Raw genomic sequence first — 14,906 nt, 5'->3', positions numbered from 1 at the left:
CGTACATGTGTATGTTTTAGATGATTTGGCCGTACGGTCTGGGTCGTGCACTTCATGTATGAAGCCCCACAATCTGAATTTGTACGGATGTATGAAAAGTTTAGTGCAGCATCTATGGCTGAGGTGAAACACGATTGGCTCAGCTGAAGCAAGAATCGGATGGGTTTGTTAGTTGTCATTGCCATAGCTGACCATGCTCAGGCTACAACTTTCACCTTGATTTGTCATGGCAGTGACTTTCCTGTGGCTGTAGGTCCAAAACTGTCCACTAATACTGTATAGACATCATGGGCATTCCCAACTTCGGTTGAAGAGAAAGCTTTATGAGAAAAAGGACATGGACGACTAAACACTATCATGAAATTGTACTGAAAATAAATTAAGAAAAGGAACAACAGTCACTGACGGATTGTAAGAATATTTTGGATGGCAGGCAGGGCAGGGACCGGGAGATGAGCGTAACAATTCTGCATTAGTGGGGCATCAAAGCGACAGCAAACTGGAGCCACCCAAGTCGTAACATGCAAAAAGTGCCTGTAAACTAAAATTAAAACTTTAAAAACTGGTCACAGCCCAGTTGGCACTTAAGTCATATTTTAATTCTGCTAGATAGCCAAAGTTTGTGCATGCCCGACTACAGGTCGAGAAAGTTGGGCATGGGCAAATGAAGTTGGCCCTTCATCTCGCAGTTTTGCCAAGCATCGGTTGACATGATGACACGAAGCGCAGCAACATCATTCACTGCAAAAACCAGCTAGCCAGCCGCAAACATAACACAATGGCGCCCTCTACAATATTTTCGCTTTAGAAAAAGATGGCTGCCTCCACGATCGACGAAGTGGATTGTCATTATATGCCGTAGGCCAGGGTAGTGTTTGAATTTGTGTTGGGCTCAATCGGCCGATCTGCACATTTGTCCTGCCACTCTTCACGCAATCCTCCACTTTATTTTCTTTTGTTTAAACAATCTTCCATAACTGTGAATTTACAAGGAAAGGCGATTGGCTAATGTCATGTTAATGCCAATTGCGCGCGGCTTTGGCATGTATGGTGGAGTTATGGATAATGATTGATGCCATGGTTAGGCCTGTATCATAGAGCTCCTTTTTTATAGCTCCATAGTTATATCGACATGATCGACATGGTCATCTGGTCATCATATTTCATAGACCTGCATCTAGGGTGTGTGTAAAATCATATTGAAATTGGAAGATTTGGAACTGTTACAGTGTTAGGGGGAAGAGTTCCATTTAAGGATGCCAGTACAGTGACTTAGCCATCAGAAAGCAAAAACATGTCCAGAAAAGTACAATTTAGGAGGGAAAATACCAAGTCGTTACTGACAAGTGACATGACTGAGAAAACACTTTCAAGCCAGTCCCTTGGGCTTGTGCACAGGGTGTAAAGTGGCGTCCGTATATGCAACTCTTTCCTTGTCGGGGTTAATATAATAATCATAAAGCCAATGCAGTTTACCAATCACGCAGGTCTAAAGTTCAGGCGATCATGCAGATCAACCAATTGCACCTTGTGTGGACACTCATGGAGGAATGTTTGTGTCGATTCAGTTCTTTACTTGACCCTATCTCCGTAGGGTGTGTGTAAAATTATATTGTAATTGGAGGATTTTCTAATCAGAAAAAAGTGTCAGTTCAAATGACCAATATGAAGTTAGTTACTTACATTTATTCCATCCATGGCCGTTTGACAGTAACTAGTCTGATATTCAATGTTGAATATTTAAGTAACAATTTGACATTCTGCGTGTGATCCGGATGCACCCCCCTCCCACCAGCTAGTATTCTGGTTGCAACAGAAGCGATGGAGTGCAAAACTTAAAAAACAAGCTTCACCACAATGCACATCAATTCAAATCAAATTAATCTCACTTTATTTCCACATGCGACAAAATGTTGGATATGTAGTGCAAAGCAGAAGAAAGTGTATAAATAATACATACAGTATGTGGAGGGATCTCATAAAAAGCAAAGCTTGCTGAGAATGGGAACCCTATTTACAGATTTCAGCAAGTTTCATGAGTGAGAGATTTTAAGAAATCATTAATGATAACAATGCCTTTTACATGTACAATGTCTAAACAGAAATATTGATTCATGAATACGTGGCTTAATCAAGAATAGAAGGTAGATACAAGGTTTTCATTAAATTTAAGACTACGAAATCGAGATCAATTGGGAAATTCCAGCGAGAGGAAATGCATACATCAAAGTTCTAACTCGGATCGTGACTTACAAGGAAAGCTACATTGCTTCTTGAAGGTTGACAAGTAGCTTATTTACATTATTTATTTACATTAGTGGCCAAATCTTTTGTTGAAAAAACTTCAAATTCATTGGGTTAAATACTGGCACTTTAACCTTCATAATACATGTTGTTGAACCTCTGTGAAAAATTTTAGTATCATAAAATTCCGTCCAAAATTAAAAAACGGTGACGTCTGGAACGTTGTGCACTTGAAAAAAATCTCAGAAAATCTCACATAAACATTTAAGAAATTCTTAAGATGATAAATTGTAATAGATTAAAATTACTGGTAGCTCCACTAACACACCTAACCATAAGTATGTTAGAAATTACTTTCATATTCTTGGGCACATTTCAAACAAGTTCATTTTTGCATTTACATTAAGCCAGAGTAAAATTTCATCAGTGGGTGAGTAAAACTGAGAATTTTGAATCAGAATATTGGGATTTTGATGAAATTCCATTTATAACGAAATCTGAGGTAAAAAAAAATATTGCTCTGGCAAGGCACCAGAGGCAAAAAATTGAAGTGCACCATGTTGGGGCCCGGGGCTGCTCCACGTTAGGGTACATCAACAATATCTGATGTTTTCATCAAAACTTTTTCAGTCAATCAAAATGATGTACATGTACATCAAGACCATGCCCCGGGATAAACTTCTTTTCAAAGTGTTTCTGTCCTCCTTAGCAACCCCTGCCTCTATTTCAAGCAGCGTAATGCAGTATTCCATGGACACGGCTTTGACTAAACTCTTGTTGTTGGAATTCTTCACTTGCAAACCACAGTAGGAAAGTGAATGCATCACACCAAACTTTTCTCTAATTGAAATAAAATACCCAAACCCCATTCCCAGCCTCAAGCTTACATTGAGCTGATCTCATGGGGTTTTGGGGGTCAAACAAGCCCTGTAAGTGACATTTTTTATACCAACATTATTATTGTTTTGTTGCATTCCATTGTTTCTACTACAACCAGAATGCCAGCATAGGGCTTTGTTAGGGGTGTGCATCCTGAGCACTTGACGAATGTCAAACTGTTGCTTATGCAGCACTGAATATCAAAAGGTTCCTTGTTCAACATTGAATGTCGAACAAGGAATAAGTAACTTCACACTGCCGTTCAAATGGCTTACGCCGTGTACATGTGTGGTACACCTGTCCTCTTAGACCTTGCCTATTTAAAATGCGCTTGAACCATTTTTCAAAAAGAGAACACTTGACACCCTGTGCACAAACCCTATGAGACTGGTCTGAAAAGTTCATAGATCCTTTTCACAGGATTTCAAGTGATGTCCTGATATGGAACTCTTTCGAAATTTTTTTTAGTTGAAAAAAAACATAAAAAAGCTTGGCCTTTGGATTCCGTAGCCTTTGTTTGTTTGATAAGTTAGGCCATGTGTTCTTTCTTTTATGGTCCCATGATACCAGCAACCTTTGTGACCTTTAATCATGAAACAAGAGTTGCCTGTACCAGGATATTTTGCTAAGTGATAAATCATGGACAACACGGAAGGGGAAGATGAAACTCATAAAAGTAGCTGCCAGTAGGCCTAGGCCTCACAGTCTGAACCATGAGCTAATCTGTGAGTATTTGGCTGAGTTACTCAAGCTACATGTTTATATGCAACTACAAGTTTTGCAAATGTGTCATCGGTATCTTACTCGATATCTTGCTCATTAAGAACTTCAGCTTTGAGGCAGAGAATAGATCTGCTCTGTGTTGAAAGATCATCTCAAAAAGTGCTCTTGCACACAATGGGTGTATGAAATGCTGATGTTTAGCATATCGGTGCACTTGGGGTGTCAGGTGGCGCAAAACCTCTGAAGCTCTTTTCCTGTGTGTGATGAGCAGCCTTGCATGAATCAAACAGTAAATTTAATAATTTACTAATCCCAATTCTGCTTTTTTTAAATATCAGATGTCTATTGAAGTCTAATTGATGAATGGCTGAGGTGACACAGCAGTAGGGGTGCGGTTTGTTTGAGGCACCCAACGGATACTGTGACAGAGAGGTCGTCTGTTCAGCAAAGGGCTTTGGAGTGGAGATTTGCACTTACGATACATTCAGACTCTCCATTTATTGGCGTTCTGACCAGGAAAATAACACTGCTGTAGAGAGAGAAAAATGCATGTGCTTCTGGTCTAACCAATCTGTGACTTGGACTGACCACTGTGCCACAGGTTTATTTTTGGTAGGGAATGATCCTCAACCATGAAACTCCGACCGCTCCCTTCATCAACTGTCGGCTGTCTGCCCTGTCAGACTTCAAGTTAGCGTAGGTTTTGGATGTACACTGCCAATGCTTGCTGATCTTGAGCAACAGTTTATCATCTTGCCACGACTCTTGGGACCATTTCTCAAGTCCTTCAGCAGGATTAATGCTTTTTTGAAATGTTGATAGCACGTGGAATGAGTAATTTCCAGGTTTTAATCCATGCAATTCAAGACTCACTATGTTGACAGAGAGCACACAGTTTTCAGTGGTAATTGTTCAGTGACTGAATTTGACTATCTTACTTTTGGCTCTTAATTGACATGCATGTGCTTGGCTAACACTGGTTGGCCAGAAATGGGTGTGACGTTAAGTGCCTGAGAAAAAGTCAGCTGACCTGCAGAGGAAGACCTGTGTTTGAAGTGTCATTGACACAGAGACATTTGTAAAGACTTACCATGGCGGTGAATAAGAAATCCAAAGATAGTGGCGCCAGCTCCATGAACATTAACAGCATCTCCCAACAAACGTCCATTAGTAAATGGGTGTGGAACCGTCCCATCGCCCACCCAGCCTCCGTGTGCGCCGCGTCAGCCGTCGGCGTTCATTTGCGGGCCAACGTGGGGTCTTGTCAGCGCCGACTGCTCAACGAGATCTCCTGCTGTCTGTATGGCCGGGTGGCACCATCGGGCTTCTCGGATTTTTCCAAGCAGAACGGCCACGAGGCAATCTTCAACCTGGAGTTCTCCCCACACGGGTATGAGCAAAGAGCAGTCTTCTCTCTGACATCGTAAATGGTGGAATTATGTTGGTTTGCAAGAATATGCAAATTAAAAGAAGTTAGTTTGTTGTGACAAACTTCCCACAAACTAAATTGCTTCAGTGGACTTCACATTATACTATTGAACAACTCGGAGCAAGAACGTAGCTAGCATTTGAAACTTGAGTTTCTAAAGTTGCCTCGAAGTTGAATCGATAATTAAGATGTCCAAGTTGCATAATTGTTATGATTTTAACCCTTTTATGTATTTTTACATTGAAATAGGGTCCCGAAATAGCCTTCAGGTTGTCCAAATTACACCCAGACACCCCTTCGGGTAAACTGTGCACTTGAGTCATTTAAGGATGCATAAATTCTAGTGCATAGGTTTCAAAGTGCTGACAATCCTTTTGAGCTTTGTAGAACGTTACATTTAATTCAGGAGCTCTGCTTTATTGAAGTATGTAACATGTGACTCAGAAGTGGAACCATCAGTGGTAACCAATTTCTCCCTACTGTTTGCAGTGATATTCTTGTGGCAGCATGTGAGGAGAATAGCATGTTGCTATTTGATCCGTTGACCACCAAGCATATAACAGCAGTCCGAAACGCTCACTCAGACTGTGTCAACTGCATCAGGTGCGTGTAGGTCAATTCCAATGCGTGCTTTCCAGCGTTTGTAAATGGGAAACATAGACACTTTAATACCTGTCAGAAGCAGAAAGAGCCATTCATTTAGATAAATGAGCATCATCACACCCGGTTGTTGACTATTTGTCTGTGACAAGCGTATATTATTTCATTGCCTCCAGATGACAATGAGCCAGTTTCTTGATTTTTCAACTTCTTGTTTGTCTTTCAAATAAATCTGACTAGATGGGTATTGGTGAATCCACACTTTTTCTAACAACTTCAAGAAATTAGTGTCAATTTTCCAAAACAACTGAGTTGTGCTTTGCCAAGAAATTTCTTCATGTTTCCAATGTGTCTTCCTAAACCAAAAGTTGGAGAAGCTATCCAGAGAGCATTGTCATGCAAAAAGTTTGCAAAGCCAACTGCAGTCAAATTTTCCATATCTCAGACAGCAAACTGCGAACGATTATTCAGTGTCTTTTATTAATCAATGTGTAGATTTCTGGACAGCAGAACGTTTGCATCAGGGTCTGACGACACCACCATTGCATTGTGGGATATCCGCAACCTGAAGCAGAAGGTGCGGTGCCTGCATGGACATAGCAACTGGGTCAAGAGCATCGAGTACTGCCAGCGGACGCGACGGCTGGTCACCTCGGCGTTTGACGGCAACGTGGTCTCCTGGGACATCAACAGGTGAGGGAACAGGCAAAGCTCAGGGCCCAGTGGACCTATATGCACTAATGCATTTATGCTTTCCTACATATGAATGCGTGATCTGTGCGACCGGATTTTCCAATTGGCACAGTAGGCACTGTACTCAGGACCCATGAAAAATGATCGGGCAACAAACAATGGAGGATCTCTGAACGTCCCGTAGGCATTACCCCAAAACACAAGCATCAACATTCACTTGCAAAGTTTAAGTCGTGAACTGTCTCCGAATATTCGATTTGGGGAAAGTGTCACATGGGCTTGTTCGTCAGTTCATCGGAACTCCAGCTTAGCATCAACATGAAATGCAACATTCCACTACAGCATTGTTACTTGTCCCAAAAGCAGAAGGCCCACGGAACACACTGCCAACTAGGACCCATGAGACATTTAATCTGGCCCTGGTCATCCTCATGTAGCTCCCACAAGAAATGTACATGTCAACACAGGGCAGTCATCAATACATGGGCCTAGTGCATGGCACAGAAATTTGCTCAACTCAGAAAATACTCGTTTAGCAAAGGCTACTCGTCACCAAAAAGTTGTGCATCGTATGTTTCCATTTTCAGGGGACTTTTGCACATCCGTTTTGTACTTATCAGCTCTGTGAAATTGCCTCGTTGCAGTGGATGCTGTTCTATTGTTAAAAAGGGGTCCTACTTTTAAAATTTAAACTTGTTTTCATTTGATGAAATTCAAGAGGCAAAAAACTGACATAATAGTGAAACACGTAACAAGGAAAATTTTCTTTGTGCTATAAGAAGAAAATTGCATTAAATTGCTATTAGGAATGCAGATCTATGATCTTGAGAGTTTTGTTTTTGGCCAGGTGCTTTCCTGGCCGTTATGCACTTGAAATTTGGCCAACCCATTTTGTTTCCCCTAGCTATGAGGAGAAGGGCACACCACACGAAAAAGTCTTTTACATCGAGTCGCTGATGCGGACACGCCTCACACCCGACTGCACCAAGCTGGTCATGTCGACAGCTGGGGGGTTCTACATCCTCATCCACGATCTCGACCTCTCCACCCTGAACTCCGACCTGGCTGGCATCAACTTCACCCGCCACATCCAGCTGGACAGTCTGGGGGAGGAGGTGGAGGGAACGCCCGCCTGGGTGTGCCGCCGGGCTGGCCAGAGTCCAACGAGGCGGGGCCGGAATCGGATGGAGCTGGTGGCCGACTTCCCAGAGGGCAGCAAGGCATCGTGCATCTCGTCCCTCGTGGTGCATCCTCAGGGGTGGGCCATAATATCCAGATATACCACTAGAGATGACGACGCTGAGGTGAGAATGATATTGTGTCCGGGGGCATGAATTGGGCGGGGGAGAATGGCCCAAAACTGCTCAGCATTCATCAGGAAATAAATACAGCGTTTTATATTGTGATACGATGTAATCTTAGAGCTAATGCTAATGCGACAGAAGTGAGAAAGCGTTATGATGTCATTTTCTTTTTGTTATTCATCCTCACCTGCCTCAAAGCTGGTTCATACTTGGTACAAACTCAAAAAATAGTCAGATCAAATTTTCATGCTGCAAATTACATTTCAGCTCAAGTGAATTTCACTGAAAATGTTTTGCCAAAAGTATAAACCAGTCTTTCTGCTGAAAATGCCAATTTTCTAAGCAATATTAGGATAAGATTCAGGGTAGCCTTGGGCTCAGTTGGCGCTTTCAGTTCCCTTTATAGAAAACAGTAAAAAGGTACTCATCAAACAAGATGGGTAGAAATGGACAATTCCACTGGAATAGAAGGACACTTTTTCATCAAAAGTGGCTGTTGGTATACTTCGACGAGTGAAATGGTAAAAGAACCACTGATGATGTACCACTTCTAGCACTAACTTTAAGTTGCACTTTTAAATTTCTTAAAAATTCACTAATGAGGTTTCCTCTGAATGATGCTCTATAAGTGAAAGTGTGTTATTCCATTGCCATACAGATATTTATGGTAGGGTTCACAAAACTAAGTAGCCTGGACTGAAATGAGATAAGTACATGTACAGGCACCTTTCACTGGACACTTACCGGTCCAGATGCCGTAAGCCTACTACCGCCATACCAAAATTAACTGAAGATGAGTTTGGCAAGAGCACAGTAGTGAGATGGAAGTTGGTCGCGACGACAAACTTAACTACACATGCAATATAATCTCTCTGTTTATGTTGAGCACAGGAGTATAGCATGGCATTTGGAACAGTGCCATGCCACTCCTTGTCAGAATGGTGATAGTGTGGCAGATCCTGTCAAGCCAAAGAGATTTGCCAAGCCAAATGATGCTGGATGCCATAGCAGTAATGTGTCCAATGTTTGAAGTATCACATTATTTGCGTTTGACATGGTAAGTAGCATGTTGTCAAGATTGGTTTTCAACAATATAAGGCTTAACTGGCATCCTGACGTTTTCTGGTAACAGTGGACGTGCGTTCATGATCTTCAAGACCCTGTGGACATACAATCTGAGGGTGAGACAACGGGGTCCTCCACCCAGCCAGCCAAGCGGCTCATGTACTACACCAGGGAGCCCACGGATGGCCGGGGCTATATCAAGGAGCTGAGCGTCAGCCCCGACGGCCGCCTCATCTGCTCCAGCTACGGCTTCGGCATCCGCCTGCTGGCCTTCGATGACCACTCCAGCGAGCTGTGCGACATCCAACCCCAGGCCGTGCGTGAGCTGCGGCAGGTCAAGTTCCTGGTGCGGCACAAGAGCACGGTGCTGACCTCGCGATTTTCACCCACCCACTGCTTACTGGTGTCCGGGAGCATGTGCGGGAGGGTGGCATTCTATCAGCCCAAACTGTGAACCTCTTCAGTGCCTGTGATGACCATCGATAAAAAAACTCAAACTGTGTACATTTTATAGAGGTATTTATAAATGTTTTCTATCCGCCAGGCTAAAACTGTCTCCACACTACCTGTAGCTGTTTTGTTCCATTTGGAACATCCCTTTGGAATTTTGAGAATGTAGCTTGTCTCCAACAGGAAGGCGGTCTCCTTCAATCATTATTGGAGAGTGGAATAGACTATATAGTCAATAAGGGCAGGCCTATGTGAACCAGTAGCCATTTTTGCAGACTTTACACATTGGCATAAATTAACATATCCAACATTTTTATTGAGTAAGTTCTGCCAGCAAGTTCATAAAGCATTTTACTTATGCACACTTGGTGAATCTTGCAACTTGTGTGACAAAAGTTTGCAAAGCTAAGCACAGTCAATCTTGGCAGTCATTGATAAGTGAGCAACTTTGCTGGCTAATACAATCAGTGTAACATCCATCATCCCACAACTTGTCCAGGTTGATTGCCCAAAGTCAGAACTTTCCTTTCAAGGAGAATGACCAAATGAAATGATGCCAAAGTAAGATTATTTTGAGACTTGCCAACCGACTAAAACAAAGCTTTTTCAAAATAGCAAGCAGAGGTACTTGTAAGTCAGTGACTGTTTGGTGCCTGGCAAGTCACAAAAGGTGTGACTGTCCCCATCCTTATTGTCCAAAATATTTCAAACATCAGGCAGCTTTGCCAAGCTTTGTGAAGATATATTGCACAGCTGTGCAATATATTTGCTGCACAAATCCAATTTCTGAGCATTTACTGTTTCCAATGGGATCAGCAAGTTTACAGAAATTCCGGGAGGGGGACTCAACCTGCTTCCTTTGTGTAGGGACCATCAACTGTAGAATTGTCAGCACTTCTAGCAAATTCAGCGCACCATTTTTCCACCTACACCGATTGGGTATTCCTCTAATAGTCAATTATGTAATCCACTGGTATGACCAAAGTACAATAGTTCTTGCACCAAGTGCAGTGCCGTAGTTTGGTTTTCTTCATTGTGTAGTTCTGGGCCCAATTTTAAGGCACTAACTCAGCACATGATTTTACACTAACAGAGACTCTGTATATTTCATGGAGACTGTAAGCAGTAAGCATGACAGAAGGCACGCTTACCTCGGAGGAAAAATTGACTTAATGCAGTGACAAAACAGTGGAAATCTCCACTTGCAACGCAACCATAAGTACAACCACGCTGAGCGCAGTGCTCAGTGCAGTGCTCAGCGTGGTTGTGCTTATGGAAAATTGCTTACGGTTCGCAAAATTTTCTGCAATAGTAAGCATGGCTTTTTCTGCTGACTGTTAAGCGGTGGTATGACATTTTGCCCTGGTCAGACCACTGTAGATTGAGGGATATATTTATAAGTGACCTTGCAGAGAATGCAAGGCCGAGCAGATTTAAAATTATACCAGTGGAAAAGCCAGGAACTGTCAGAGACATTATCTGTACAGTCTAGGTATTTTGACAGTATAGACCTTTATGATATGGAAAGTATTGTAAATCGAGTCCATCAGAAGGACTTTCACAAGACCAGTCATGAGTAACAGGTTGAACAATGACAAAGGGATGCTTTTGTGACAGTTCACTTGCATTGTGACTTAGCTTCAGAGCGGATGACAGGTGATGGACTTCAGCCTGCGATGGACCCGACCACAATGTGAGCTGGCTGTCTTTATGACCAACTGACTGGCATCTACTCTCTGTGATAAAATCAACTAGGAGCTGTTGGTCAGTTAACAGCCTCTTTTCAGACCCACAGGCTTTGCTCAATTGCGGGTGATCACATTTATAGGACCTTCGCTTACGGTGCTTGGGCAAAAAAGAAATGTGTAGACTTAGTTCCTGAAGCAGGTATGTATCAAGGTGTGGGGTCGGTGGCGGGGTTCAAACAGGATTTTTTTTACCAACGTTCCCATTTTTCAAGCAACCCACAGAAAGGTGGTACTGGTTTCAAAAAAAATATTTACACATCTTCATGGAAGACACCCCCCCCACTGGATACATACTGCCCTGGAAAGCCTAGACCTAGTTTGGTTGGCTACTGGCTGTGTTGTATGAGTGACAGATTGCCTCTTCTGCAAATAGCTGAACTGATTGAGAAAACACTACTCTTGATCAGAACATTTCTATCCTCACAAGGCTTCTGGAACTAGGAAAATTAAAATTTCTACTTCTTTAAAATGATATAAAAGATAAGATATAATGACTTTTTGAGGGATGCCACACAAGAATTTGGTATTTGATACACTTTGAAAACTTCTCTAGAGGAACACCGTCAAATTATTGACCTCACTAAGTGCAGATGTATGTGTAGCCATTTTGCCCATCTGCATGTATTTTATTGTCCAAATTATGTAGCCTTATTTTATATTCCTTACATGCACCACTTTTATCGTGGCCATCCATTTCTACATGTTTTTAACCGATTTCTCACCAGTTGAATTGGACCTTTGGCTGGGGTGAATTTTGCAGCCATAAACCTTTCACTTGGTCGCCGTTGGAACGTTCAGCAACTTGTGCTTTTTTAACAGGTGTGGTGTTTGGTTCTGTTCTCAAGTTTGAAGTCAGAAACATTTTTGTTTTGTAAGTGTCTTAACACATCCCTCATTTTTCAGACAACCATTGTATATTTCTTGGTTACTGCTTATGTAGAGCGTAAGAGAGGACTTGGCACATCAATGCTAGCAGAATCATTTTTTAAGGGCAAAATCTGTTCCAGATACATACGCAGCCAGGTGACATGCATAAGTTCATCGCTTCACCTGGAAACACTGGTATAAAAATGACAATAGCATACCATTTCAAACTTTGTCTAAGAAGTTACAATATTCACTTTATATTATGAGTTCTTCTCACATTGTATCACTAGGAAAACTGCAGTATTTGTTGCTTCACCCTGTGAAGTTAGTCTTGTCTGGCACAGTTTGTTGTCACCCTTTTCCCAGAGCTGGAATTTTTTGTCAGAGTCACTTGGCTGCACCTGCAGATAATACATACATGTAGAGAAGCTAGTGACTGTTGAATGCAGCCATGTTCCGTAGACATGCGTACTGTGCTTGCCGTAGCCAGTTCATAGCCAATTTTTAGACAGCTATAAAGTCAATCTTGTGTCATCAGTGACAGGCCAACAGTCTGGTCACAAGTAACAAGTGATGAACTTTGGCAAAGGAAAGCTTTTGTCAATCTCCCGTTTGACCTGTGTGACTCAAGCCTGGATGATTTGCAGCGGCAAGTTACTGAATTAGTGTGACTGACTTGAATTGACCTGATTTCAACTCTGTTGTTTTCTTAACAATGGGAATGTGCAACCATACACATACATGTACTATGCAAAGCCGTCATGTGCTTAGTTGATGGAATATTCAAGTGTTTGATTTGATGATGAAGAGTAACATGCGGTTTATCAGTTAACAATTGTCGAAACTGCTTTCATGTGAGACATGCTTTTGTTCATAACCCAAGGGATACTAATTAGATGCTGAGATTGGAAAATTTCATCAGGTTGTGCAAGTGTTGACAACCTTTCTTCAAATCCTCAGTGGATGGAACAATAATGTGGCTCAACACTTCTGCGTGCGACAGTGCATGTGCATTTTGTAGGTGTACATGTACATTGTCTAAGGTACAAGTTCAGGTGCAGTACGCACAGTGCCTAGGGCCTATGCAACATTGAGGGGTCTACAAACAGTTTGAGGGCTTTCAGCATACCACAGTGCGCCACAAAGACCCTATTCCTTCACTTACAACCATGCACTAGTGCCTTAGGCGAAGTAGGGCCTATGTGATACATGGCATTCAAAGTAAAGCCAAGTGTGGCATTAGCCCAGGTTGTACGCCAGTCTTTATTACGTCACGATTGACGTAATGTAGTACGGTCAAGGAGTCCACCTGTGTTACGGTGCCACTCCCCCCCCTCACCAGGCTCTAGGGATTAAAAAGCGCATGTTGCACATCAGAGCAGTATACAATTTTCACTCGTTGAAGTCCAATAGGCAAAGGTTGCGACTTCCTCTGAATTTAATTCATCTCTCCAACCTTTGATAACTGTGACCTGTTCTTCCAGACATGAAGTTGAGAGGTTGCAGGACTGTGTTGTCAAAAATATGTCCCCTTCACATGAGCCCTGCTGATGCATACAATGAATTGCACAATCTCCATGGTAATCTGTGACATGGTTTGTCAAAGTCGGTACTGTTTGGCCAGGAAGTCATTTTTTGCTATCTGCAATATTAGTAAAATGTACAAATGTATGTTATGTTTGTGCTATTTCAATCACTTCTTCTTTTTTCTTTCTCTTTTTAAGTTGAGTATCCCAAATTTAAGCTATTAAAATCTTGATTTTATTGAATCGGGAATCTCGACTGTACAAATGAGAGATAGGCCTTTAAAGTTTGACTTTAGTGGAAAAATAATACTTCATCAATGAAATATCAGTTTGACAAAGTCGTCACAAATTGCCCAGAATCTATTAATGAAAATCCCCCCCCTCATCATTTTTCAGCTGTTTCTCCATTCGTAGCGGTCCCCAATGACACCTGACATTTGACATACATGTATCTCGTCTCACTAGATACACAGGCAGAGTGACTGAGGTCATGTTATGTATGCTGGTTATTTTATAAAATGGAAATGTCACGGTGACAGTCTGAAAGTAGTGAAATATCCAAGACCTAATGTAACAACTTGATACTGAGGTACATTATATCAGTACAGATAGAAACACTTCAGCACTACCAGTATACAGTAACAAGAATTCCCCTAATTTTTTAGATATTAAAGTCGCCATTCCTTTGGGAAAAAAGGAGGTTTGGGTTGATTTTGCTTGTCATGTGTAGTATTTATTCTTTCGCAGAATCTATTTTTTTTGCAAAATTGTATGAATTGTTGAGTGACTACATGTACATGGAGTTGCTGTGCACTTGGTATTTGTTGGTAATTGAACACTGTTGACATATTTTTATTCTTAAAAGAATCATGTCAGAGACATTTTCGTTGTAAACATTCTAGCCTCTTAAATTTTGTTTTGCGTAAAATTATAATTTCTTAGACAGATTTGTCCCACAGTGTCTCTTTTAAAAATTTCGAAATGTTTGTAGTTTGCTTTCACAGCATCAGATCTCCAGAACGAACCTTAAAAATGGTGGTTTCTTAAGTATCATTTCACAAAAAGAAAGAATAAATTGAACTCACAACTCAGATTTGTTTTCATTGGTCAGTTCAATGATCAACCAATCAAAACATTCTCGAATGCTGTCTTTTCATAACAAAATTATTGTCTCTTTGATCAGTGGATTGATCAATTGATTTAAAATGCCATTACCTGTGGACATGGTCTTGTGTTTTGAATTCTAGGATTACGTGGGTAAGCTTTGTGAACGGTGTCTTTTGAATTCTAGTGCATTTGTTGGGTGAGAATCGGAGATACTGCCACAAATCACTTCTCCCAACCCAGAAGTAATATCGATACCCGTGAGAGCTGAGAC

General features: G+C 41.6%; 1 protein-coding gene across 4 annotated transcripts; it reads left to right on the top strand.

The window, feature by feature from the left end:
• Positions 1-797: 797 nt before the first annotated feature.
• On the top strand, positions 798-14,619 carry LOC110987891 (DDB1- and CUL4-associated factor 10-like). 4 transcript variants are annotated; one of them, XM_022251040.2, is made up of 7 exons: positions 817-868; positions 3,694-3,848; positions 4,185-5,236; positions 5,765-5,878; positions 6,371-6,568; positions 7,473-7,872; positions 9,005-14,619. In XM_022251040.2, the coding sequence occupies exons 3-7, from the start codon at positions 4,938-4,940 to the stop codon at positions 9,389-9,391; spliced, it is 1,398 nt and encodes a 465-aa protein (XP_022106732.2). In that variant the 5' UTR covers positions 817-868; positions 3,694-3,848; positions 4,185-4,937; the 3' UTR covers positions 9,392-14,619. The 4 variants fall into 4 exon arrangements, with proteins under 4 accessions (XP_022106731.2, XP_022106730.2, XP_022106729.2 ...); XM_022251039.2 differs by lacking the exon at positions 3,694-3,848 and having other exon boundaries at positions 798-868; XM_022251038.2 differs by lacking the exon at positions 3,694-3,848 and having other exon boundaries at positions 808-1,182.
• Positions 14,620-14,906: the final 287 nt, after the last annotated feature.

Source organism: Acanthaster planci, linkage group LG13 (assembly GCF_054643075.1).
Source record: "Acanthaster planci isolate LZ-2023a linkage group LG13, COTS_SCS, whole genome shotgun sequence".
In the NCBI taxonomy this organism is placed as follows: domain Eukaryota; kingdom Metazoa; phylum Echinodermata; class Asteroidea; order Valvatida; family Acanthasteridae; genus Acanthaster; species Acanthaster planci.
This window is presented reverse-complemented; position numbering and strand designations above follow the sequence as displayed.